This window comes from Paramormyrops kingsleyae, chromosome 8 (assembly GCF_048594095.1).
Source record: "Paramormyrops kingsleyae isolate MSU_618 chromosome 8, PKINGS_0.4, whole genome shotgun sequence".
Taxonomy (NCBI): Eukaryota; Metazoa; Chordata; class Actinopteri; order Osteoglossiformes; family Mormyridae; genus Paramormyrops; species Paramormyrops kingsleyae.
Genome location: NC_132804.1, coordinates 5,194,114 through 5,220,102, shown reverse-complemented (window position 1 = coordinate 5,220,102; position 25,989 = coordinate 5,194,114). Strand labels below are relative to the sequence as shown.

Sequence of the window (25,989 nt, the reverse complement as noted above, 5' to 3'; positions counted from 1 at the left end):
CCCCCCCCGCTGCCGGGCCACGTATTACCCCTGCCCCACCCTGCAGGAAATGTGCGTTCATACATGTCAGGACGCCGAGACTTGCTGCGTCGGCAGTGGCTCTGGCGGTGTTCAGGTGCCTATCACCCACTGCGGGGACCTGCCAGATTGGGGGGGAGGGGGAGTGGCATAGTTACATGAGGTAGCCTTGGGCAGAGGACAGCAATCTGGCAGCCAGTAGATTCGGTGTAGTCCATGCCTCCCCTCCGCAAACTGTATCAAAACAAGGGCATGCAGGGATGTGGATACCTGAGCCCCCGTTTGGCCTGACGATACCTCAAAGAGTCCCCACCCACCCACATGCTTTTCTGTAATCACCTTTTATCTTGCTACAATCTATATAGATATTTTATAGGTCCACTTACAGAGTGGCAATAATTCAAAGTTCACAGAAATGCACAATGTTGTAGTTACTTATCTTAGAAGCTGCCTGTCAGCATGTTTTCAGAATTGCAATGGTGTGAAAATACGTTTTATGCTCGATATGTTTGATTAATAACGGCATTTAATATATGAAATGGGAATTATTTTACCAAAAAAATAAAAAATATATCAAAAATTGCAATACGTAATGCATCCTATCTCCTATGCAGGATCATTTTTTTTTATAAATTTGTTCTGCATTATGTTGTTAATTTCCACAGAAACTGGCCTTGGCCAACTGAAGAAAAACCAGACGCAGGTGTGCGAATTGTCTGTATGACAAACATCTCGTGCTGCTGACCATAAAACATGGTGTCTGAGAAGTAAAGCCACTTAGGTAGATATTTAGTTATTTTCAGTTCTTTGATTTTAAGGATTTAATGCAACAATTTACCTAAACTGCAAATGATAATATATACAAATGATAATATATATGCATGTTTTCTTTGCACTTATTTAAAAATACTAGTTAAATATTATGCTGTGTTAATTTTAGGGATGCATATTTTGTTGAGCATTCAGTCCTTGAGGATCTTAGCCATCTCCTTCTTATGTTTGACAACAGGGAAATGAGAGAGGGGGGTGGAGATCCTGGGGGGTGGGGGTGTTGGGGGTGCTTGGTCGGCTTGGGCATGTCTTAGCAATGACTTGCTTTCTCCAAACAGATACTTACAAAGACACTCACTCATCCTTTCCCCCTCCTCTCCCTTGGTACCTGCATGCCTGTAGAGCAGCGCGGCAGAAGCACGGGAATCCGGAGCTCTGCACAGGCGAGCACACACACTCGCACGGGGCTACGTGTCCGTGCCAGACGGCCACTCTCTCCACGCTCCCCTCCGATGGCAGGTGACACGGACGAGACAGTAAATAACAGTTCGGGGAAGAGGCGCAGACGACGAGTTGACCTTCTCTGCTGGAAACGCTGAGGGGGAGCAGGAGACGGCGATAGACTGCTGAGGAAAATGAGAGAAATGGCAGGAAAATGATCTGGATTGTGAGTGGACAGCCCAGACAGTGATTTCAGTTTTAGCCTTTTTTTTTTCCTCCCGCGGGGGAGGAGAGGTGCACGGAGAAACAAGCTCACTGAGGGTTTGGGAGCTGGAGTGTCTCAGGCTGATATTGGCGGAAGGGCTATTCTGGTGGCAATCTCGAAGGAAAGAGTGGGGAGGAATATCTAAGGGAGATTGGGAGAGCGAGGCAGTGTACGCCGGACATGGATACCTCAGCACCCCAGCCGCACCTTCTTATGAGCTGGACTCCTGCACTGCGGTTGGTCTGTGCCCTGCCCAGGAGTAGCTGTTCTCAATGAGGTACGCTGCCTGGCACTGACAAGCTGTTATTGATCTGGATTCACTGCTTCATAGACAAGGGAGACCAATACATCAGCATCTCCACTGTCTAATTTCTACTACCTGTCTGGTATCTAGTATCCACCCGTTGCCATTACTAACCACAACTTATTCGCATAGAATTCTATGTGTTTATGTCTAAATGTGAAGATTCCGTCACTGTTTTTTTTTTGAGCGTTTGTTGCTTGTGCGTTGGCGTGTCAGTGCACTTGTTTACAATGTCCACTGGTACAAAGTGCTTAGGCAGGATGCACTCTCACTTGTGCTGGGCTCATGTGCCCTAGAAAGAGGTCTACACTGTTTCTTGCATGTGGGAAGACATTCTGAACCGTGGGAAGAATAGCACAGATCACTCCAAAGACAAATGTACACATCTGACACACACACAATCATTCAAGAAGCAGTCAGCAAGCTGTACTATCAGTTACCTTCAATATAAGGTGCAAGCCTAGTAGGTATGGGGATACATTTTATTTACTCTTGGGGTTAAACTGTGATACTGTTACTTACTACAACCAGTGGAAAGCCAGCTGTGCCACACGTGTGTATGGCGTCAGAACAATTACTGCATGGCCTGAAGGAGCATTAATCATGTGACTCATATTACAACTTTGAGTGAAAATAAAGCCATAATAAGCCTGGAGATGTGAAATTCAATTATCCCTTGGTATCACCCTAAATTGACTCTTATCTATATCATAACATAAATTATTCTGTATTCAGAGAATTTCTCAATGCTGTTTTTTTTTTGTATAGGATCTGATCCAACAAGACTGCAGTTTGCAGAATATTTCCATATTTTTCTAGCATGTTTCTTTGTATGTACCTGGTCTCTGTCTGGTCACCTGGATTAATAACAGAGATGTACTGATGGTTTTGGTCTCCCATCTGTCCCAATTGGCATATATGACACTTTCGTGTGAAGAAAGTGTTGTTTTTGTGTGGGAAGACTTTCTTATCTCTGTGATAAAAAGCTGAGAGCACAACATTGAGTAGTGGGACTTGGGTGAGATGAATAAGGAGCCTGTATTTGGTAGGGATACAATCTGCAATAGCCTAATAAAAAATGGCTGTTCGTTAAGGCAACATTTTATTTGTGTTTGTGTGACAAGCATTCCATCGTCAGACTTTTGACATTTTTTTCTAGCATCAATCATTTTATCTTTCTTTGCATCGTGCATTTGAGTATGAACTCAAACCGTACATTAGCATTTGCTTTGAATAGCTGATTGGTCCTCTGAGAGACATCAGTTTGTGTTGAGTTTCAGCGGTTCATTCATTCCGTCAGTTTGTATGTTACGAAAGGAATTCTGGGGGAATCTTAGAGATATAAGATCAACAGCAAAAAGAAAAAAAAAAAAAACGCTTCACTGCAAATGGCTTTATAGCTGTCAATAAAAACAGAGTCGGGCTGAAGGGCATCACATCAAGTCTTTGAGCTGCTCCTCTCTGACAGACACTCGCACTCTGCTGAGAAAGACTAAGTGAAAATACAACGTATTGTGGAAATGATCGGAAGGTGGCCTGGTACGCTACGAATTATGTGGTTTGAAGGGCAATGTAGGCCCCTGCGAATTGTGTGGTTTGAAGGGCAATGTAGGCCCCTGCGAATTATGTGGTTTGAAGGGCAATGTAGGCCCCTGCGAATTATGTGGTTTGAAGGGCAATGTAGGCCCCTGCGAATTGTGTGGTTTGAAGGGCAATGTAGGCCCCAGTGACACTCCAACTCTGCTGTTTTGCTCTGTGTTCAAACAAACCCACCTTCTTTGCCCCGGGCCCCTACTCCTCTCTGCCTCATTCTCACAGACGTTTTAAAAGCAATTTCAGTGGAATGACACATGCCCAGCTATTAGGGGAATGTGGACACCCTCCTTCGCCTGTTACAGGAGCTCAGTATTTAGGGATGGTTGGGGGCTATGAAAGTGAACTTGCTACTCCCAGTACACAGGACACTAAGTGGGCTACCCTTCTCATCCTACCTTAAGTCATGTTGTATTTGGCCATTCAGCGTGTCCTCATTGCACATACATAGAATTCCAAGGTAATGAACCTTGTTAATCCCCATTTTTAATACAATGCTTAATATTGTTTCCTAAGGTGGCATTTTGAAACGCTGAGTGGAATGTAAAGAGGCTGGACTTTTTAAATTCTTACCCGAAACCACTCAGGTTGGCACCACGCATTCTTCTTCTTCTTTGACTGCTAAAGGTTTTCCCCTGGTTCCAAAAGAATTTACGCCAGTGTTTCCCAGCCGGCCCCGGGGACCCACAGACGGTCCACGTTCCTCTTCCCTCTTAGCTCCCTGCCGGACAGTATAGGACAGTATAGGACAGTATAGGACAGTATAGCTCTATGGGTCCCCGACGACCAGATTGGGAAACACATGATTTACAGTATTCCCCCCCCAACAGTCAGCAGCTAAGCTATGGCCCTGAGGCATGTCTGGGGGGGGGGGGTCTTTCCAGTCTGTCAGGCTGTGGCACTTTCTGGCTGTGACCATGCAGCCATGAGTGTAACACAGACACAATGGTTTGATATATTGTTTCTATTGTTTTCTCGCTCTGGCTATAGTTCCCATAATTTAATAACTCATTCTTCTAGACAAGCAAAAAGTATGAATAAAATCTAATTTTGTAGAAATGGTTTTCTATTGGTACTTTCCTTCCAGAAAATATTTTATTATAATTTTCGGTAACGCTTTACATTAACTGCATCTTCATAATGCTTTAATATTCCATTCATAAAATGTTCAGTACACCTTCATAATGTATTCATTAAGTATTCATAAACATCATGTATGTATACCTTAATATCATAACATCCCTTAATAGCTGTAATATACATTAATAAGAAACATTGTATAATAATAACAAGCATTATAATTGTATAATCATGTAATGTTTGTTATTAGTGTATATTAAAGCTGTTAAGGGCTGTTAGGATGTTAAGGTGTACTTGCATGCTGCTTATGAATGTTGTATGAATGCATCATGAAGGTGCACTGAATGTTGTATGAATGCATAATGAATGCATTATGAAGGTGCACTTAATGTAAAGCGTTACCTAATTTTCTAAACAAATGACGTTTTTCTTTCGGTTCAGCAGATTTGACCCTATTCTGGTTAATACTGAATATAACTAAGTGTACAGCCCTCTTTCCTATTAATAAAGTATTGGATCGACTTGTGTGGTTTGTCAGCGAAAAGCCCTGCAGAGAAATCAAGCTCATTTGTTGTAGCAGGTCAGAATTTAATGTTACATAAAATGTCCAAAATTGCCATACAAAATGCCAAGTTTACATCCGTTTTCTTCAGGCAAAGTATGACACAAATTATTCTTTAATGTTTAAGTATTGTAATAACACACTATCTTTCCATTTTACCCATTTTTCCAGGTGTATATCTACTGAGGTCTTTTTCATTCATTGATCAGAGACATGTTACGCAGGTGTGTAGAATACTTGCATTTCAGCCTAAGAAAACAAAAATGACACTGCTTTAGCATATATATATATATATATATATATATATATATATATATATATACAGTGTGTTTACCATATCTAGTAATGACAATAATCAAGTTATTGGCCACTTATTTAGCTATTGCCTTTTAATGTTTTATTTCATTTTGCTTTGCAGTGCTCCGTAGTTATAAGATGCCTATTTTAGATAATGCCAATGGTGTCACTAGCAAATGTGCTGTTTCCAAGAGATTATGCATGTCACAAATCAAAGGTGGGATCGCAGGGACGAAAGGCTTGGATCTGAGGCAGTTACAGGCCTAGAAGACTTACTGTTTGGTCAGTTTCAGGGAATTTTCTTTCTCTGATCATATTTCAAAACAAGCGTCTCTGGCTGGCATGTCCTCACTTGCATGGATTATAAGAAAGCAAAGCGTTTCTTTTTTAACCTGCAAGTTGCTCTATAGCCAGGAGAGAGAATGCAGACCTAAGTGAATGTACAACTGATGATTCAGCAATCTGGCTAAGTAGCTTATATGATGCTAATGCTATGAAGGATTGAAAGAAAAGCAGTGAATTACCTCAGTCTTACCATGCTTTTTCTACAAAATTATAGGATTGTTTTAACGATTAAGTTTTTAATCCAGGCATTCTTCTGCCCTCAGAGAACCATCATTCTAAAGCCCTTTAGAAACTTTTCAATTTCTTCAGAACTAAAATGGCACTTCCTGAGTTCTGCTTTAAATTTGGAAATCCCGCATTTCCATCTACGTTGTCTGTGACCACGTTGCTCCTTTGTGGTTTATTCTGAGCAGGATGTGTTGGTTTGGCTTCAGATTGAGGTCGCCAGGCAGATGTGTTTGTGTTTAACTGAGATGTCCCTGCATCTCAGCCAGTGTTTGTCTTTACCTCGTTAAATTGTTAATGTCAGCCTCACTTTTCCTGGGTAAACAGGCTGCCACTTTTCTGTTCTTTACAAAGGCCTTTCTGATTTCAGATGTATCCATTTAAAACAGTTATACTGTAGCACTTATTCTTGATTGATTTTTGATTCAAATCATGAAGGCTGGACATACAGGAAAGTTGTTGTTGACCTTTCGAGAGATGTACCATATTTTCAGTTCTTAGTTGAGGGAGACTGGGGACAAATATTTAACAGGATCAGTAGTTTTAAAGGAGTAATTTTCCTGTGTAACTTAGATTCACCCAAATGCTCATGATGTTTAGCAAAATAGTTCAAAACTGAAATGTGCAAATGCTTTTTCTATTGTTAATTTTCTAGATTTTCTAAAAATGAATTGCCCCTGGTCTTTCAAGTTTCTTTTCCTTTCTGTTCAAGTTTCTTTTGATAAAAACGGTGAAGTCTGAGCCGGCCAGTTCTTCTCTGCAATTATCTCCATTTTCGTCGTGCCACCCCTTGTCTGCTCGCCTGTCTGTAAAGATTTATATGTGAATTTGTCTGTTTGGCCACTGCTCAGGCTGCCTATCAGTCTTTCAGTGTCTCAGGACAGGAATCCCCAGGGCAGAGTGAGAGGTTAAGATGTCTGTGAGGAGGGCAGGTAAACAGACAGGGTTACTGCGGTCAGACCCCAAGGGAGACCTACCTCTGCTGGTGCAGCTTCTGCACCTTACTTTGAATTAGCTCCCTGACAGGGCTATTGTGATCCACCGTGTTCCATACAAAAGAGTTTTCAGGTCTTTCAGTGATACCTCTGTCAAAGGCTTCATTTTAAAAGCCCTCACAAACAGGACTCTCGTCAAAGAGGTGTGGGATAATTGTGTTGTATCCATTAGCAGATTACGGTTATATTTTAACTGGACTCCTTTCAACTTTTGTTTTGAGGAGGCCCATGAGAGTCAAAAGTTTGGCTAACGCTATCAATGCACACCCCCCACTTGTGGTGTTATTGTCAGAAACACCCCCCCCCCCTCCCACCCTGATCCACACACACCCAGCAACGTTTTTTGCCAGCACCCAGAATTTGGCCCTCAGGGAAAAATAATTTGGGAACTTTGTTCTAGTGGAAAACAAAAAGTGATTCTACCTCCGCAGTTTCTGTATCTTAGGAGAATGTGTAGCTGCCTTGCGGCCTGTGAGCTTTGCCCCGCTGATTTGAACGTGCGAGCCACATGTTCAGCACAGGGCCTGGAATGTGGCCTGGCAGTTAGAGCCAGTGTGTGACTGGGCTGCTTTTAACACACAAACAAAATCACCACGCAGGCTGCGCTTCTCCATGAGACAGAGAGCAACAGAGATGTGTGGGTCTGCAGACAAATATCTATCTATCTATCTATCTATCTATCTATCTATCTATCTATCTAGCAATATTATTTCAGTGTTGCTGCTGTGAGAGTGTGAGACAAGACAACTATCAGACTTTATCTATCACTTTACCTAATATCACTCATTCATTGCTTCACTGTAAGGTTGTAAGTGTTAGATCAGCAGTACATCAGAGGAATTGGCTGTATTTGTCCATTAATATTTTCATGCAAGACAAAAGTAAGGAGTAACAAGCCCATTTAAATTTCAGTACCTTTAATTGCATCATTTAATTTGAATAGGTAATGAGTTACATTATATGTTACCGCGAAAAGTAATTCATTATTCATTCGTTAACCTTTATTTTACCAGGCAAAGCATTAAGAACTGTTTCTTATTTAGAGTGACAGCCTGGCATTGGTAGTGGAGTTACAATAACATGTTACTTTGTGATACGTTAATACCAACATTGTGTGTGAGTAAGTGAGTGTTTGTGTGATGGAGTGAGTGAATGAGTGAGTGTTTGATGGAGAGAGTGAATGAGTGAGTGTTTGTTTGATGGAGTTAGCTAGTAAGTGAGTGAGTGGTGAGTGAGTGAGTAAGTACTTGTGTGATGGAGTGAAATCCAATCACGCATGTGGCCCTTGCTTCCTAGAAATGGCTCCAGGGTGAGTGTGACCCTCCATTGGATCGGTAGTTAAGGATGACCAACAAATACAGCTTTCAAATACACTTCCAAAATAAGTCCACAATAAATACTAAAAAAAGCCACAACTGTAACTGTACTTCCTTTCGTGACCTTGTCATACATGAAAATGATCATTTGCATGCAGTGACGTGAGACACTTTGTCTTATGGTCAAACTGGGTAGGCTAACACTGTTCTGCAAGAATGACTTACAAAAAGCCTTTCAAGATCTGTCATTATTTGTAGCATGACTATTTGGGGGTGTGTATTTTATTGACTTTCCTAAACTTTGGTCAGTTGATAACTTAGTTGATAACAAGTAAATGGTGTAAAATGTGCCTGTAAACATGTAGAAGTCACAAAAAGTCTTTGTGCTCTTGCATTTTACTTGGGAGTCTCAGCAGATCTCTGTCAATTGTAGCTTTTTGGATAAATATGCCCTTGTTTGGCTGGGGAGGTGTTCTCCATATCTGCACATGCCTTTCAAGGATTCTGACTTTCCCCTGCACTGGGTGTCACTCTTCGCTTTTTTGTGGGTCTGGGGTGAAACACTAATGACCATTAAGGGATGAAAAGGGGGCTTATTTTATTTAAACAGACACCTGGTTATTCAGAAGGTGTCATACACTCTAGATGGATAATGATCCAGAAACTTATTTGACTAAAGCTGAAATAAATAAGATAATAATTATTACAAAATATGTGTAATATCTTTGTGTTTCTGTGAAATTAGGTTTGTGGTAAAAAATTAATACTACTATGCAGGAACTTTATCTAACTTGCTCATAGTGTGTCATTGTGGATGTGACCTAAGGTGAACTGCTGTACTAGATGTACACCTGCCATGTGACCTGTAATAGGCTCCGCCCCCTGCATGCTGAAATAAAATGATTGGAAGATGGATAAACCAATCATCAATGTAATACAGATCTCAAGGAACTCACTCATGCATTATTAATTTGCATTTAAATTTTTAACAAAAACTGAGATTTATTCCCAAAGAAATAGCATCAAAATTAGAATCATTACAGTAATGCATGCTTTGTCTGACAATGGATTTATGCAGAAAAGGCTGACAGGTGTCTCATTTCTGGCTGAGTTGCATTTACGTCTAATTGACCTTTGACCCTTTAATGACCTTTAGGTCCTAGGGCAAAGTTGAACTTTAAAAAGTGGAAACTAAAACAACTGAGGATTTTCTACTAGAAAATGTTGCAAGTGTTCCAGTGGCCTGAGTTTTGCTCATGTTTATGCAATTTTTTGTTACCTGAGAGAAAATCTCAATAGTAATCCATCCAGTCATCCATCCATCCATCCATCCATCTTCTGTAACCGCCTGTCCTATTCAGGGTCCGGAGCCTATGCCAGAGACTGCGGGTGGAAGGCTGGGAACAACCCAGGATGGGGCACCAAGCCTTCGCAGGGCACATCAATAATAATCGTTTACATTTACATATATTAATCAGATGCTTTAATCAAAAGTATCGTGCAATAGAGAAATCAGGGTCAGCCTGTTGCAATTGGGGTTAAGCGTTTTGGTCAAGGGCCCGTTGGAAATGGAATGGCAACCTTCCATTAACCCATGCTAACCCACAGTAAAGTGTACACATGGAAAAGAACACGTCATTGTAAGTAAATATTCAATTTCTGAAGAAATCTTTTCTGCCTTTCTCACATAAACAGATATTTTTAAATCTCTTTGTGTTTGTTTGTCCAAGCCGTCAGTTTATTAGGCAGGTGGACATCTTGGATGGCATGTCAGTCCATAACATGAAGCACTGGAGTATGAAAACACACACACACTTTAAATCAGAGGCACTGGATCCACTGGAGGGTTAGTTAATAATCCATGGAAACTGAACTCAATGTTGCTAACTGGTGCATAACAAAGACCTTTTTGTCCCTGGATGCTAGAGCAGCTGTGAGACCTTAGTTAAACACAGTGTGAAATATGAGTGCAGCCAACTGCTTTACAGAAATACCGGATATTAGGTATCCTTTAAAGTTAGCTTCCTCGCTAACTTGGAAAAATGGTGCAAAACTTGATAAATAGTACTAGATAGTTACTATATAAGTAAACGGGATGTAGATTTCGATTAAAATGAAGGTCCCTGGAATCACTTGTGATGGTTTCGGCCTGTTTTAACTCTGGCTACCATACAAAATAGAATCATAGATGCTTCTGCAACATGCTTCCATGCCTAATAATTTGTAACATGAACCATTCAAAGAGTAAATGCAATTTTTCGTGAAAAGACTGCTGAAAAATATAACTGACTAAGACTAATGCAAAATGATAGCTTTCTTTACTTAGCCAGAAGGGAACCGTGCTAATGTGCTTAAACAGCACCTTGCTTTGAGGTAAGGGCTGCTGTTTAACTGGCTAATTAGCAGTCAGACACTGTGCGGCCAAGAAAAAAATCTCAAAGGAAATTAAACCAAGCTATACAGAGCTAAACCTTCTTCCTGTGTAATTTAACACTGGAATACAATAATCTTTTCAGAAAACTATTTCCTGTGCTGGAAGTTTCTCTGTCATGTTTTGACTCTGACCCAGAAGCTACTAAGGAAATCTTTTTCATAACTCCGGCATCAAAGCTATTTGAATGTCTGTCAGACCAATGCCTACCAAGCAGTGCATGCAACATTTATCCATAAATTTATCTCACTGACACCATTTTTTATTCACAGAATGATGGTGCAAATGGGCAAAAGCCCCAAATGCTAACTCAGGTCTAGCTGACCTGTGTGATGGTGTATGATGGTGTGTGATGGTGTATGATGGTGTGTGATGGTGTATGATGGTGTGTGATGGTGTATGATGGTGTGTGATGGTGTACGATGGTGTGTGACGGTGTACGATGGTGTGTGATGGTGTATGATGGTGTGTGACGGTGTACGATGGTGTGTGATGGTGTATGATGGTGTGTGACGGTGTACGATGGTGTGTGATGGTGTATGATGGTGTGTGACGGTGTATGATGGTGTGTGACGGTGTATGATGGTGTATGACGGTGTACGATGGTGTGTGATGGTGTATGATGGTGTGTGACGGTGTATGATGGTGTGTGACGGTGTACGATGGTGTGTGATGGTGTATGATGGTGTGTGACGGTGTATGATGGTGTGTGACGGTGTACGATGGTGTGTGATGGTGTGTGCGCACCCTGCCACGCCGCGCCATCAAAACAACTAGTACCTGTTACTTGTGCCCAGTAGAGCTGGGCAATATCGCAAAATTTATCACAATCATTTGTTTCATATCAGTAAATATTGATAATTATCACAATGTAATTCATGCCATTGTTTCTTTACTTCAGCATTCGATTTTTGGTTAAAATTCACGCAGGAAACGGATTCAAAACAGATTCAGGACAATAAAAAGTGTGCCAAATTTAATGGACTGAAAATTGAAATCTAATTTTAATACATAAATCATTCAAAAATAAGCTTTTTTTGACATAGAGAGTAACACTAGAAAATGCAGACAGTACAGGTTGTTGCTGAGGGTTTTCTTCGACTGCCTTGCTGTTTTTTCAGGGGGTGGGTTTGACATTGCTAGTAAAGTTGTCACCCTTCCTGTAGCAAAAAATAAAATGCATTTTGAAGCAGCCAGGAAGGGGTTTGTCCCATATTTCCCATATGTCCCATATTAAGAGTCAACCTTAATTGCTGACGTCTTTAAATGTAAGCGACTGGACACTGTATGTCCAGCTGGATTTTACAAAAGAGTTTACAAAACACGGCACCAGTCTGTTGTATGCCAGACTTTAAATAACCAAAGTGCTGTCACACCACTGACATCTTTTCACCTTGCTTATCCACGATATCTCGTTTTTTAACAATATGTTGTGCCTGCTGAGATATTGCTTTCTTCACTGACACTCAAAGTTTCCTCTGAGGATGAACTTATCTTTAGTATAACTTAAGTGTAGTATGTAAGTAGCATGTAGCATGCTTTGCTAACTCAACCTATCTTACTGTGTGCTTGCTAGGCAAAGGTTGTCTGTTCTTAAATGACTAGCATATGATGGTTTGGAATTATGTTTGTTTTTGTGACGTGATTGGCTGATGCATTCTGCCAAGCAGTGTTGCCTATCTAAAGTTTATTGAAGTTTCTAATTTTCTTATCGTTTAAACTTTTTGTGACAATGAGTCGATATATATCGAATATAGGCCCGCCCTAATGCCCAGTGTTGCTTGGAATTGCAAAGAAAATATGCATATCTGTAAACATACATTTCAATAATTTTATTTAGATATTTATATTTGTGAATCTTTCGGTCATGATCATGCTTGAATGAATGTGTGGATCTGCTTGTAATTTGTATTGTCTCTTTCCCAGCTCATGGTGCTCTCCAATCATGATCCCTGGATGTGGATTTCCTCCTCTCCCTGACTTCCAGCTCCATTTCCACACTTTCCACTGCCGAGGAGAGAGCCCTGACATGTGGATCCCAGGCTCAGCCGAGGCCCAGGCTTTAAGCGAGGCCGGAAAAGACAGGGCCTTCCCGAGGCAGCACAGTCACCACATCGCTGTGTGCCAGCAGGAGACATTAGCGTTCATCGAGCTCCACCCACCTGGTGCTGAAGGACCAGGTTCTCTACAATGCCCTTGGCCCCAGACATGCGACGAGAGTAATATTGCACCAACTGTTAATGGCAACAGTTACCTAGAGGAAGACCAATATTTGGGAGGACAAGGGCAGCAGGATGTTCTGAGTCAGACCAAACTTCAAAATGCTGACAGGAACAGCGAATCAAACACGCCTGAACTGCTTTACACGACCCCTCGTTCCACTGACTTTCCACGCCCTTTGTCTTCCTTGGAAGACAACGCATCTAAGGCCCAAATAAACTCCAGCTCACTGGACTCTGGGGTTCACAGTCCAGACCTGTCTGGCCTACAGAGACGGATCTCAGGCGGATCCTTCAAGGAGAAATCTATACGTAAATTATAACTGAAGTGTCTTGTTTTATATACATTGTGTTTAAACATTTCCAGTGGCAAAATTGGTTGTGATGTTAGGCTTTAAAGAAAATCCGTCATGTAAGGTGTATCTGAATAATTTATTCAATTTATTTTACAGGTCGCAAGATAAAGGTGTACTCTCCCGAGGTCTTAGGTGATGAGTCCTTGAGTACTCCTAGTCTGGAGTCCGAGTACCTGTTCTCCAAAGCCTCGCTGCAGGAAGACCAGGAGTCACTTACGGCACCTCGCCCAGCCTCACCCTCCTCAGAAGCCAAAGACTCAGAACCCAGAATCCATTACGTTCTGCCCTTGGAGGACAGAAGGTGCCCAGAATCACTGGAATGTGGAGAGCCAGCTGGGGTGGAGTATCCTCCCTCAGGGGCTGTCGTCCCCAGACCTTCAGACCAGGAGCGCCGGCGCTTCTCAGCATCAGAGCTTATCTCCAGGCTCCAGCTCTCTCAGAGGAAGAGCTCCTTTACGCTGAAGCTGGGCAAGTCCCTCTCGGCCCGCATAGCTTCACGCGACCGCCAGCTCCCTCGCAGTCTCAGCCCCAGCGGTAAGTCGGACGCCACGGCGGCGCGTGCTAGCTTCCCAGCATGCTCTCGAAGTCAACAGTGCTGCGTGAAAAGTATGCACCCTGTCAAATACGCTACAGTGCAGTGTATCTCAGAAACTCCAACTTGTATAACTCACTGACCATCTGTCCTAGGTAAACCTCACTCAAAGGACTATGACCTAGGGCGGACCAGCAACAGCGCCCCCAACAGCCCGATGGGCTCAGGGCCAGTACTTCCCTCTGTGGATAAGACAGCTAACAGAGGCAGTATCAGACTCAGGTGACCTCAAAAATTACAACCGTCACAATATTTTTATCATTCAATGGCCAGTTAACTAGGTGCATCTGTTTAGTAACAGAAACAGTTTTGCTCCTCCAAACAGTTAATAATGTTTGCAAATGGAATGCATACAACACACAGTCGGGGTTAAGAGGTTCAGTTCTTGTCAATAAGAGTGGCTTGAGTAGAACGGCCAGATGCTCAACTGGCCCCATGAAACAGTTCCGGAAGCAGAAGGAGGTTCCTACCTGTGATGAATATAAAAATAGAATGAGTATAAATATCTTAGTATAGATTAGGGTGACCAGACAATCCATGTCAGGGAGGACACTTTGAGCTACTTCGGGTTTTACAAACTACTTTCTAATTGAAAGGCTCCTGTGCTCGGCTAAATAGTTTAGCTCTTTTTGTGCTTTGACTGGTTTGTTTCCTTGCCTGAAAGACTCATCCAGCTGTTTCACATTAGCATTAGTGACACATGCATGATTATAGGAGACTGACCAATCAGCACACAGCAAGAGCTGAGTGCTCAAGTGAAATCCAGGTCCGTTTAATTGAAATGGTAATTTACAATTCCTGTCCTACCTCAGAGTGTCCTCCCTGACATGGATTATCTGGTCACCCTAGTATAGATTAGTAACTTAATACGAGTTTTTATATATTAAATATATATTAAAACAACACTTTACTTGACAGGGCATAAATAATATAGTATTGAGCTATTACTTATGTATCAATTAACCACAAACTAAGTCTTAGTTACATACTGATCTCATGTTCGTTCATCATTAATGAATCGTGATGCGTCTTTTATCTAAAGTAGTTACTGTATTTGTTAATTCTGTAAACCTCTGAAGGAACAAGTGATGAATAACACAAGTGAGACACTGATCTCACGTTCGTTCATCATTAATGACTCGTAAGTCGTCTTTTATCTAAAGTGTATTTGTTCATAATTTAACAGAGGATAGGAGCACAAACTGATTACAGTGTATTGCCACACCCAGCACAGGACAAATCACCTCAGGGATGAGAACCTGAGTGAAGCCATGTGGCGGGTTAAAGCTCAGCACCACACCAATCCAAAGTGGGACAGTGTGAGGTTTTTTTGGTGGCTGGAGTGTCAATCCTGCCACCAACCCCCCAAGTTATTCCCTGCAAGTTATATATATATCCAGACCTCCTTATAGGTCTGGATGTAGATTAACGTCATACCCAGGATGAAGCAATTGCAGGTTAAGGGCCTTGATCAAGGGCCCAACAGAGTAGAATCACTGTGGGCATTCACGGGACTTGAACCAGCAACCTTCCAGTTGCTGGCATAGATCCTTAGCCTCAGAGCTGCCTTAACTGACTTAACAGGTGTACAGCATATGGGTACTAGGTAAATACAAGAGATTTTATTTGTAGAAATGTAAAACGCTAGCAAAAATCCTTGACTGTTCTTATTTGTCATCTTTCCCAGCATGAGGAAAAACTCCATAGAAGAGGAGGCCTGCAGCCCGTCCAGTTTCAGCTGCCCCAAGCGCCTCTCGCGATTCCTGCCCAACTGTAGGATTTCCTACTACCTCTGAGACCTGAATACTCTTTAAACAACACACACGCTCTGTTGCTACTCTTTATTATTATTATTATTATTATTATGCTTATTAAGGCAGCAAACATGTACAAAACTAATTAAAATGACACAGACATACATTTGCGGACCAACAGCGAATGAGCTATTAATAATAATAAGCCTAAACAAAATTTTTTTAAATTTTTATACCACAAAAATTGCTATGCATTTCTTCCTCATATTATAAGTTAAAGACGAATGCTTAGCATGTTAACAAACAAGAACCACGCTTATGCATCCCCTTTTAGACTGAATTACTTTGCCTGTGTCAAACTGGATTAACTCAAACCATCATCACCTCATGTTTACATCATGCACCTCTCTTCCTTTCAGTGCTACTGTACCAGGAGTACAGTGACGTCGCCATCAATAGAGAAATCCAGAGGCAACAGGGGGCGGAGCCTGGGGGTGAAGAGGAGGGGCTAGGGGAAGACGTGGCGGGCGAAGCCACGCCCCCGGGTAACCTATCTCCAGCCAGCTCCTTCCGTTCCTCATGGGGCTCAGCCTTCTCCTTGTGGCAGGACATTCCAGACGTCCGCACTAGTGGCACATTGGACACTTTCAGCAACGAGGAGCGGAAACTACAGGAGGTGAGAGGGAATAGCAAGGGTGAGGATGGCGAATGAGACGGCGATAACTGAAACCTGACTGAGAGACATTGATCCACAGAGCTGTTCGGCAGATGCACTGGTGCACGAATCCTATGCTTTTCAAGCTCTTGATCAGTGTGAACATTTTATTAAAACTGAATCAATCTAATACAATTTAAGTAATGGATGGTAATGGATTTTAAGTAATGGATGGTAATGGATTTTAAGTAATGGATGGTAATGGATTTTAAGTAATGGATGGTATTCAGCAAGAAGTGCCATGGAATGACTGATAGGTTAAAATGCAGAGAGGCTGTTTCTTCTACCATGGCAGGCCAAATTTGAGCTGGTGACCTCTGAAGCCTCCTACGCCCGCAGCCTGACGATAGTTGTGGACCACTTCATGATGTCCCGTGAGCTGGCGGAGTGTCTCAGTGCCCAGGACAGGCACTGGCTGTTCTCCAAGCTACCTGAAGTGAAGGATGTCAGTGAGAGGTATAGCAGTGTGTGCGTGTGTGTGCGTGTGTGTGTGTGTGGATTAGTCCCCACAAAATGTTCCCCACAATGTTAGAAAGAGACCAGGCGAGGCTGAGAAAGTCAGACTGCTTGAACAATTCAACATGATAGTGATTATTTATGTTCCTCTTGAAATATCAGTAATAAATCTGATGGGTTAATAAAACTTGAACTGCTGGCATTATTTCTCAAAGTTCCTTCAGAACGAAGAGAAAATGGGCTGGTCTTGGGCAGAATACTCCCAGCCTCGAACCTGGTCCCCCTGCATGCCTATGCAGCTCTCCTGCCAGCTTGACATCCTTCCATTTCATTATCTTGATTACTTGTTTGGGTGTCATATCCGATCATGGAGCAATCACTCTTAGCCCTAAATGGTCGATTTAACAAAGATGTTCACAATAGTGAATTTATGAGGGAGCCTCTCACTAGGAAAGTGAAGGATGCACCAACAGGCTCTTCCACACCATGTTAGCTCAGTGCAGGCTAAGAGATAAGCTCCTTTATTTTGTGACCCGTGTGATTGTGATGTCAGCCTCCCTTTTCAGGTTTCTGCAGGATCTGGAGCAGCGTCTGGAGGAGGATATCTTACGCTTTGATGTGTGTGACATTGTTCTTGCGCACTGCCCGGCCTTGCGCAGGGTCTACCTGCCCTACGTCACCAACCAGGCCTATCAGGAACAGACCTATCAGCGTCTTCTGTGAGAACATAGAGTTTACATGTAGGGCTGCTTTTTATGAAGGCAGTGGTGTTTCTGAGGTGCCATTGTTACCATTAGCAAGCTTCTGTCTATAGGGAGGCTCTCTGCATGGTCCCAGCATATGATACCTTCTGCACCATCCAAATCCCACCTATGACCCTGCCCTCTGTTTTAGACAGGAGAATCCTCGCTTCCCCGGCATCTTGGCCCGTCTAGAGGAACATCCCACCTGTCAAAGACTCCCCCTCACTTCATTCCTCATCCTTCCATTTCAGAGGATTACACGCCTCAAAATGCTGGTGGAGGTAGGACTGCTTTGATAATTAATAACTAAATAGAATTAAAACATTTTCAGTGCTTTTCTTAGGGCACCAAGCAGCAGTCGAAATTAAACTTAAGGCAGGTAAAATCAAAATCAAGTAGCAAAATGAAAGAAGTGAAAAAGATTCAGCTTCAAATTTCCATTAACTGGACTGGATAAAACACTTATATACTAATGAATTGCAATCACTGAAGCATCTTAGATGTACATACAGTAGAGACTGCAAGTTGCGAGCGTGAGCGTAGTCTATTCTTTGTTGCTCCCGACTCTACCGCAGCTAATTAGTTCCCCCCACTGTACAGTGGTGCTCTCATCTACACTATGACTCATGTCTGCCATTCGCTCCACCCTCACTCACTCACAGTCACAACTCACTACTCAGGGCAGCGCAGTTTATCATTGTATGCGGATCGGTTTATCGTCTGTTACATGCGTATGTGTCTGTGCGTGTTAATTTGACAAACGTTGTTGTGTTGTTTAAAAGTTGAAATTTACGCAAGTACAGTAGTATGGCGACGAAACGAAATAAAGTTTTTTTCGATGCAACAAAAACTTGAGGCAATCGAGAGACTGGACAAGGGAGAGACAATGCAGAAGGTATCTGAGGACTTTGGCGTTGGACGGATATGATTATTAGGTTCGTAATGTGTAAAATTCTAACATAGTTTGACATTTAATAGGCTTTGTCTTAACATCTCCCAGTGTCCGACATTTCCGCTAATCCGACGTTCTGCCGGACTGTAATATGATGCCCTGTTTTCATTAGTCATTGATCTTCACAGTAAAAACTGCCATAAACTTTCAAAAATATTCTTTATATTTTCATTTTTCTCCAGAATATCCTAAAGCGAACCGCCCCGGGGTCTCGAGATGAAGATACCGCCACGAAGGCCTTTAATGAGCTCAAAAAGGTACATCATCAAATAGGGATAAATTACTTCTGAGCAGGTATAAAGGCAGTTTTATTGTGCCTGATTCATAGTGAAACTCCCAGTATATTGCAGAATAGGTATTCATAATTTATTGCATCTCAATCACACACTATTAACATTTAAATGCCTGCTTATAATCAATTTTCTGTCATTTACACATTCCTTTATAATTTCTTGGCCAGTGAAATAGTTTCTTACATGCAAAATTTAGGCCTAAGTTAATGTATTACATTAGTGGACAGCAGTTATTCCACTGAAAACAAATCGTGTCCATTTTCTCAAATTTTAAAGATAATAAAAGAGTGTAACTCCAGTGTCCAATCAATGAAGAGAACAGAAGAGCTCATTCACCTGAATAAGAAAATCCACTTTGAAGGCAAGGTAGGGGAAGATATTTATTTCCAGGAAAAACTGTTTTCAAAGTCAATGTGAATATTACACAGGAATCAGAACTGTTAAAACTTGACTAATAGGAATACATTCAGACTTCAGAATATGTCACAAAATAGATCACAGGAATGTCACTAAAATATTTAAAAAGTCAGAGTAACAAGCTAAATGTGATACAAAAAATACTCTGAAGACAGCAAAATATTACATTGTGATATTATTGAGAAATGTTACAGGTATAACTTTTAAATGATAGCCATGAAATCATTCATAATTATTGTTAGGGAACAATGTCCACAAGCTCATTTTTATTTTTAACTTTCATACTGAAAAAACATTAGTACATTATTTTTGAGGCATTGCAGTGAAAGGGCTATATTACAAAATTATAAACTTTTCCATTACTGACAGTACCATTCAAAAGTTTGAGTGCACCTGTTTGAAGCCATAACTTCTTATGTGTTAAACTATAAATACTTGTCTATTAACAGGATGGAGTTTGCTATTATGGACTATTAAGACAAAACTTTAAATATATGGGTCCAACTGCCATGTATTTGTGAAACACAGAGGTGGCAAGCTCATGAGAAGGGGAGAACACATAAATTAGTTACTCAGTTACTATTCAAAAAATCATGCACTAATATAATTCCTGTATGAAACACATGAATCATTATGATCAATTAATGATGAATGAACATGGGATCAGTTCATAACTTCTGCTGTGTTCCTATAGAACTCAGAAGTAAGACATTCTGAGTTCTCAGTTGGAAATTTCAAGTGAAGCGCCCTCTGACGTCGGAATTCTGACTCTGAAAGTCAGAGAAATGTCAGAAATCTAGAATTCAAGATGGCTGTGTAGACTATGTTCTTTGAAGTATGCAGCCCCTGAATTCAGACACAACACAGCAATTAAGGCACTTCTGCCAGGAAATTCAGACTGGACTAAAAGAATAGCTACAGCTATAGGGCTGTTTATCGCTACAGATATTTGGATATCAGAAATTTGAAGCTGATATTTGGGTAATAGGGAACACAAGATTTAGTTCGTTATGATATTAGAGTTTTGGGTTTTTCATTTATTTTACGAAATAATCTTTACAATGTGTAAAAAAAGGCCCTTGGCCCCGCCTCCCCTTGGTGAAGGGCCTATTAGTGGGCTCGCCTTTGGCCCCGCCTCCCCTTGGTGAAGGGCCTATCAGTGGGCTCGCCCATTGGCCCCGCCTCTCCTCGGTGAAGGACCTATGACCGGCATAAGACAACATGGAGAGAGGAGTCAAGGCAGAACAACCCAAAATCACCATACATCTCTGGGAATTGCCGCTGAGAAGCTGGGGAGGCATCTCAAATGATTTCCTGGTGAAACCTATTGCCTTATATTTATTAAGTTGTCTGCCAATTTTGAGGAATCCAAGATCTGGAGACAATTTTCTATTTCCTTGAATACTCCTTATGTTTTGTCATGCATATATATATTTTTATGAAAACTGTATGACATAACATTATGAAATAACCAAGTATTCAACAAGTGTACTCAAACTTTTCACTGGTAGTGTACCACTGCTACTTCTGTCGCCATTAGATCAGAGTCAGTTCCTGGAGCGACGTGTATCTGCTGGTTTTCATTCCAACTCATTACCCCGTTTTTTGAAGTACTTGAAGGAGCATGTTGAAGCAGAAATGCAGCTGGCCAGCACATTTTGATACCCCTACCCTATATAGCCACCCATGAAAGGTGTATAACATTACTGTTTTAAGATTTATATGCTAGACTGATCCAGAACATGGTCTGCATTGTATCTATTCAGAAAATTCAAATGATACCCATTGATCTCATTCATTTTGACCTGAAATGTTCCCGTAAGTATTTATTTGCTGGATATCTAATACAACATTGCTGCATATTCACAAGTATTGCTATTTCTTGTCTTCAGATTTTCCCCCTTATTTCTCAGTCCCGCTGGTTGGTGAAACATGGAGAGTTACTAGAAGTGGACACGCAGACTATGAGCATTTCTGGGTCCAAATTCAAGTTGCCGACCCGGCCAGTCTACCTGCATCTGTTTAACGACTGCCTTTTGCTGTCACGAAGAAAAGAGTGAGTGCTTCAAGACGGCTATGTCCGTTCTATTTATATACATTAATAAACATCGATTTTTTTTTCAAAAATACACTGCCAATCAAAAGTTTTTGCATGCACTAAGATTTGCTGCATCTGCAGGCTACTCACTTAACATTTACTACTCAACATTCTTCATTCTATTCATCAAACTAACCTCCTCTAACAGCAGAAAAAATTTGAGGCATTCTTTCTGCAAGGGACATTAAATACCGCACTGTTTCATGGGAGGAAACTCATAACTAGGGCATTTAAAGTTAAAGAACAACCTAGAATTTGACTATGCCATCATCATAAAACCACTTCATTGGATGTCAGACATGCACTGTTACATACTCTTTCCATTTTATACAGGAAACTTGTTTTATTTGGCTTATATTTTCATTTATAGTTCACTCAACTTTCCAATGCTTAATAAGAATAAAAAGTATGCAGTTTATGAAATAAATCGAAAAGAGGTATAAAAAAAAAACTTGTGGTATGCAAAAACGTTTGACTGACGGTGTGCATGGCCTAGATTCACCTGGACCCATGAATAAATTTACTTTGCCTGTTTGCTCTGTCACAGCATGTGGAAATTCATGGTCTTCGTGCATGCCAAAATCACAGAGCTGAAAGTTCAGGACATCAGCCAGAAGTTACAGGGCATCTCAGGGTATATCTTCCACCTACAGCTGTGTGAGGGGCAGCTGCTTAAACATCAGATCCTGCTGAAGGCTCGCACAGAGTGAGTCAGGAATGACAGCGTTCTCCTTACATCTGCTAAAGCCGGCACCTGCAGCCGGGAGAACCTGCATGCCTTGTAAACACATTGCTAGTTTTTTGCTTTGAATGGCCAAGTTTTTCCATTGAAGTTCCTAAGTAATTCGCAAATTCTATTTCAGTCATTACAGAAACTTTTGTTCTTACGAACCTAAAGGGAAAATGAGGAGTTCATGAGAAGTTCATGCTGGGGCAGAATGCAAAAGAAAAACCTGACAGCTGATTTTGTATCCCCTTAGGAGTGAAAAGCAACGCTGGATCACAGCCATGGTCCCTTCAAATCCAGAGACAAGCGGAGATCAGATTAGTGAGAATGGAGGTGAGTATGGTGGTAATAAATGGTGACGCATGATCCATGACAACTCAAACTCCTTCCTCCTATATCTTCAAAGAGCCCTCAGCCTGTCCTGCCTCCATCTATTTAAAAAGTGCATTCTAACGCCACAGATAAAGAACCTTCTCAAGAAGCATTTCAACAGCATTCAATGAATGACGATGCCATGTTATCCTTTATGTCAGTGTATTTCGCTGATGTGAGAGACATTACAGCTACTGGGCAGACTGGCAGGCCACTGGGACTGAGCAAGGAGAATGAACTGGTCGCTGAAGTTTTCCTTTTCAGGAAGAAAAGTGTGTGGGGGGGAAAGACAGGAGCAGCACAACACAAATGGCATCTTAATATTATTAAAATGTTATTGCAGTGAACACAGAAGGGTGTTTAGGGATAAATTAAAGTGCATAGCTACTGGTGTTTAGTGTCCATGTGGTCTGATTTACTGGAGGCAATTAGAACAAATCGCAATATATAAATTATAAGGGGAACAAGGGACATACATGTCTATTCAATGCGATGAACTGTAGTCACCTGCCCCCCCCCCAACACACACACATATTTCGGCACCACGTTCAACACATTGCTAATGTTGCAAAGGATTAGGTAAGCCATCTTGACATCCTGCTGTAGTTCTTGGAAACTCTGTTTCTGTCTCACCTACAGATATCGCTCAAGTGCAATGTATCAAGAGCTACCAAGCTCTGGAACACGATGAGCTTTCACTGGAGAAGGCAGATGTTTTACAAGCAAAGAATATCACCAGTGATGGTAACACAACAATACTACCTAAATACTATATAACCACAGTTTTTTTTTGTGTATTTCTGGGGAACGCTGGCTTTACATATGTGTGTGTGTGTATTTTTTTTCCTAGGCTGGGTTGAGGGGATTCGGTTATGTGACGGAGAGCAGGGCTGGTTCCCCTTAACCTACGTAGAAGAGATAACAAGTCGCAACGCTCGCCTGCGTAACCTCCGAGAGAACAGCCGCATCAAGTGTGCCACGCAAAAACTGGAAGGATAACTGCTTTAAAAAACGCATGTGAAACTCTATATACTCAAAAGCGGCTTCCCTTTACCCCTAATAGCCAACCTATGCAATCACCCATCTGCAGTGTCAGGTCTTCTACGTGGCTGTAGTATATAACGTGGGCTGGGACAATGGATGGCACCATTGCCACACACCTCCACACTGTGCAGGTTCTACTTCATGCACTCTGGTTTCCTTCAGCTGTCTCAAGACATGCATTTAAGCTAATGGGCATCTTTAAATATACCATGACATGGACTAGCATCCCATTCAGGGTGTACCCAAGCCTTGTGTCCCAGAATGCCTGGGTCAGGTTCCTGGTCCCCCACACAACCCTGCTCAGGATAAGCAGCTGGAAGATGGATGGATTTATTATATTTTCTTTCTAATTTAAAGGATTTTTCTTTCCTTAGAGATACAGAAGTACTTTTATGTTAAAATATGCTTCATCGCTGAAGAGTGGGTTCTAACTATTAAATCTTGTTGTTCATTAAAGTTACAATGCAAAGTTAAATTATGCTTGATGAATAAGTCAAATATTTATCAAAATACTTTCCATGAGAAAAGATAATATTGTCTTTTGTCTAAAAATGTTGTTTTGATTTACCATATGTTAATGAATCTTTTCCTGCTTTAAAAGTATAGATCGTACAGATCATTTCAAATTATCCGAATTCGAATACAAAACTTTTTAAAAAAATTAAACTTTTTACACTTTATTACTTTCTGGTCCAGATCTTTCAAATCCCATGAGAAGAATAATTTGAAACAATACTATCATGACTTGGAACAGCAATGATTTTATAAAAATATAAAAACAAAATTATTACCACTATTACGAAATGTACTTGTGTGAATCATTTACATAACTGAAAAATGTGGCTTAAATGCTAGTAGACAAATGAGAGAAAACCATGAACTCTTTCAATATGTTTGTTTTCCTTGTCACTCTGCTGCATGCCTGTATAAAGGTTGTTGCCATGCTAGGCAGTCTGATGAATTACAGAGGATCTTACCCACAAGACAAATGCAAACATATTATGAAGATTAACCAATCACAGAGAACAGTATACGGCACATGTAAGTAAATAAAGAAGTAGGTTTTTGATTCTCCCAGAATCTTACACTATGACACTATTCATGAAAAATGGGAGTGGATTGGAAAACACGACTTTTGAGGTGTATCAGAGCAAGGAAACCTGGACTTATTGGTCTACAGAATAAAACACCATATCATTTAGGTGTAAACCTGCAATATTTAATATAGCTCTAGTAAAATAATGCGCAAGAAATAAGGTAGCTGCTTTTGTGTGGGTTTGCAGGGCATATAAAACACGTAATTTCCACCTTTCTGCAAGCATTTTTAAGCTCAGCCTACAGGCAGAGAATTTCCGGTTCCCGCACAGACGACTTGTTTCCCCCCCCCCCCCCCCAACCCCCTTTTTTGTGATGACCTAAAAAGGGAAGACAAACTTTGCAAGGACTTACATTCTTAGCATACTTAATCTCTTTGTAGTAAATTTTAACATTATGCTAACATAATTTTACGCACAAAAAATAATTAAGTACCAGAGCTTTTAAGGGATATATGAAAAAACTTTGAAATTTCTTGTTATCCTAAAAGGTGTTAGTTTAGAAACTATTCTGGGAATAAAGTAATGTTCTAATGCACTTTCTGTACTTCACTGGGGGATCTGGTGAATTTAATATTAACCAGCTAGAATGTCCAGTCCAAGGTAAACAGCAGTGACTAAGTGGCCAATTTTATCATTAACAGTTCCAAGGCATTCATTTGGCTTGTGCATAATTGTTACATTTTTCCTATTATCTGTCTAACGTACATTAAATGACTATGTACTTGAGCACCTATGGCAGATGTATGGATATATCTAACATTCATTTATTACGAAAGTGAACATGATATTTGGTGTGAGCCTCAGTCTACCTTCCAAAAAGATATAAGAAAATATAAAACATGAAGAGCATTGCTCTTGAGACCTAAAAAGTGGGTTGAATTAGATGATAAAACCAGTTTTTCAGTTGGTAGTCCACTTTCTTACTGCAGTCGGAATATTCATTTTAGGTGAAATGGAAGCACCACTGTGACTGAATAGGTAACGAAGCCCTATAAGGATCCAGTATCCCGTCCAGGGTATAATGAAACCCAAGTTCGGTGTTTTGTTGGACAGGTATTAGAGTACTGTGTCTCCAATGAATTTTGTGGGTTTTGAAATTAAATTAGTGGGTTGATTAAGAAAACCTCATCAGTAGCAAAGAAATTCATCTGTAATGTGGATAATTTAAGATAATATTAAACAAAACCACTCGTCTCGGTTTATCATGCAGGTAAAAATATTTATGTGGGAAAATAGAACCTGCATCATCAGAACATTGTTTGATCTTCACAATAGTGATGGTATCTCAGGTGGCAGTAACAAAGGAAATGCAGCAGGGAGGAAATGATGTCGATTTGTGGAAATTTCTGCAGTAAGAGACATCTCTTTATTTTTTCGAATCAATTTCAATTTCTATGTTAAAAATGGCAAATTAGTGGAAAAAGGTGCTGATTAAGATCAAAATAGCTTTCTGAACTTCTGTTCTTCCCCTCAAGCCCTTAAAGACAGCCGACTTTGTGGCTGCAGCATGC

The 25,989-nt window shown here is 41.0% G+C and overlaps 1 protein-coding gene across 3 annotated transcripts; it reads left to right on the top strand.

Annotated features, from left to right (window-relative positions):
* Positions 1 to 1,136: 1,136 nt before the first annotated feature.
* arhgef19 (Rho guanine nucleotide exchange factor (GEF) 19) lies at positions 1,137 to 24,061 on the top strand. 3 transcript variants are annotated; one of them, XM_023829444.1, is made up of 16 exons: positions 1,137 to 1,772; positions 12,570 to 13,174; positions 13,315 to 13,752; positions 13,906 to 14,032; positions 15,498 to 15,583; positions 15,984 to 16,240; positions 16,575 to 16,735; positions 17,302 to 17,454; positions 17,630 to 17,759; positions 18,613 to 18,687; positions 19,000 to 19,089; positions 21,054 to 21,196; positions 21,786 to 21,944; positions 22,219 to 22,298; positions 22,977 to 23,081; positions 23,188 to 24,061. In XM_023829444.1, the coding sequence occupies exons 1-16, from the start codon at positions 1,768 to 1,770 to the stop codon at positions 23,334 to 23,336; spliced, it is 2,763 nt and encodes a 920-aa protein (XP_023685212.1). In that variant the 5' UTR covers positions 1,137 to 1,767; the 3' UTR covers positions 23,337 to 24,061. The 3 variants fall into 3 exon arrangements, with proteins under 3 accessions (XP_023685212.1, XP_023685203.1, XP_023685221.1); XM_023829435.1 differs by having other exon boundaries at positions 21,033 to 21,196; XM_023829453.1 differs by lacking the exon at positions 21,786 to 21,944 and having other exon boundaries at positions 21,033 to 21,196.
* The last annotated feature ends 1,928 nt before the right edge of the window (positions 24,062 to 25,989 follow it).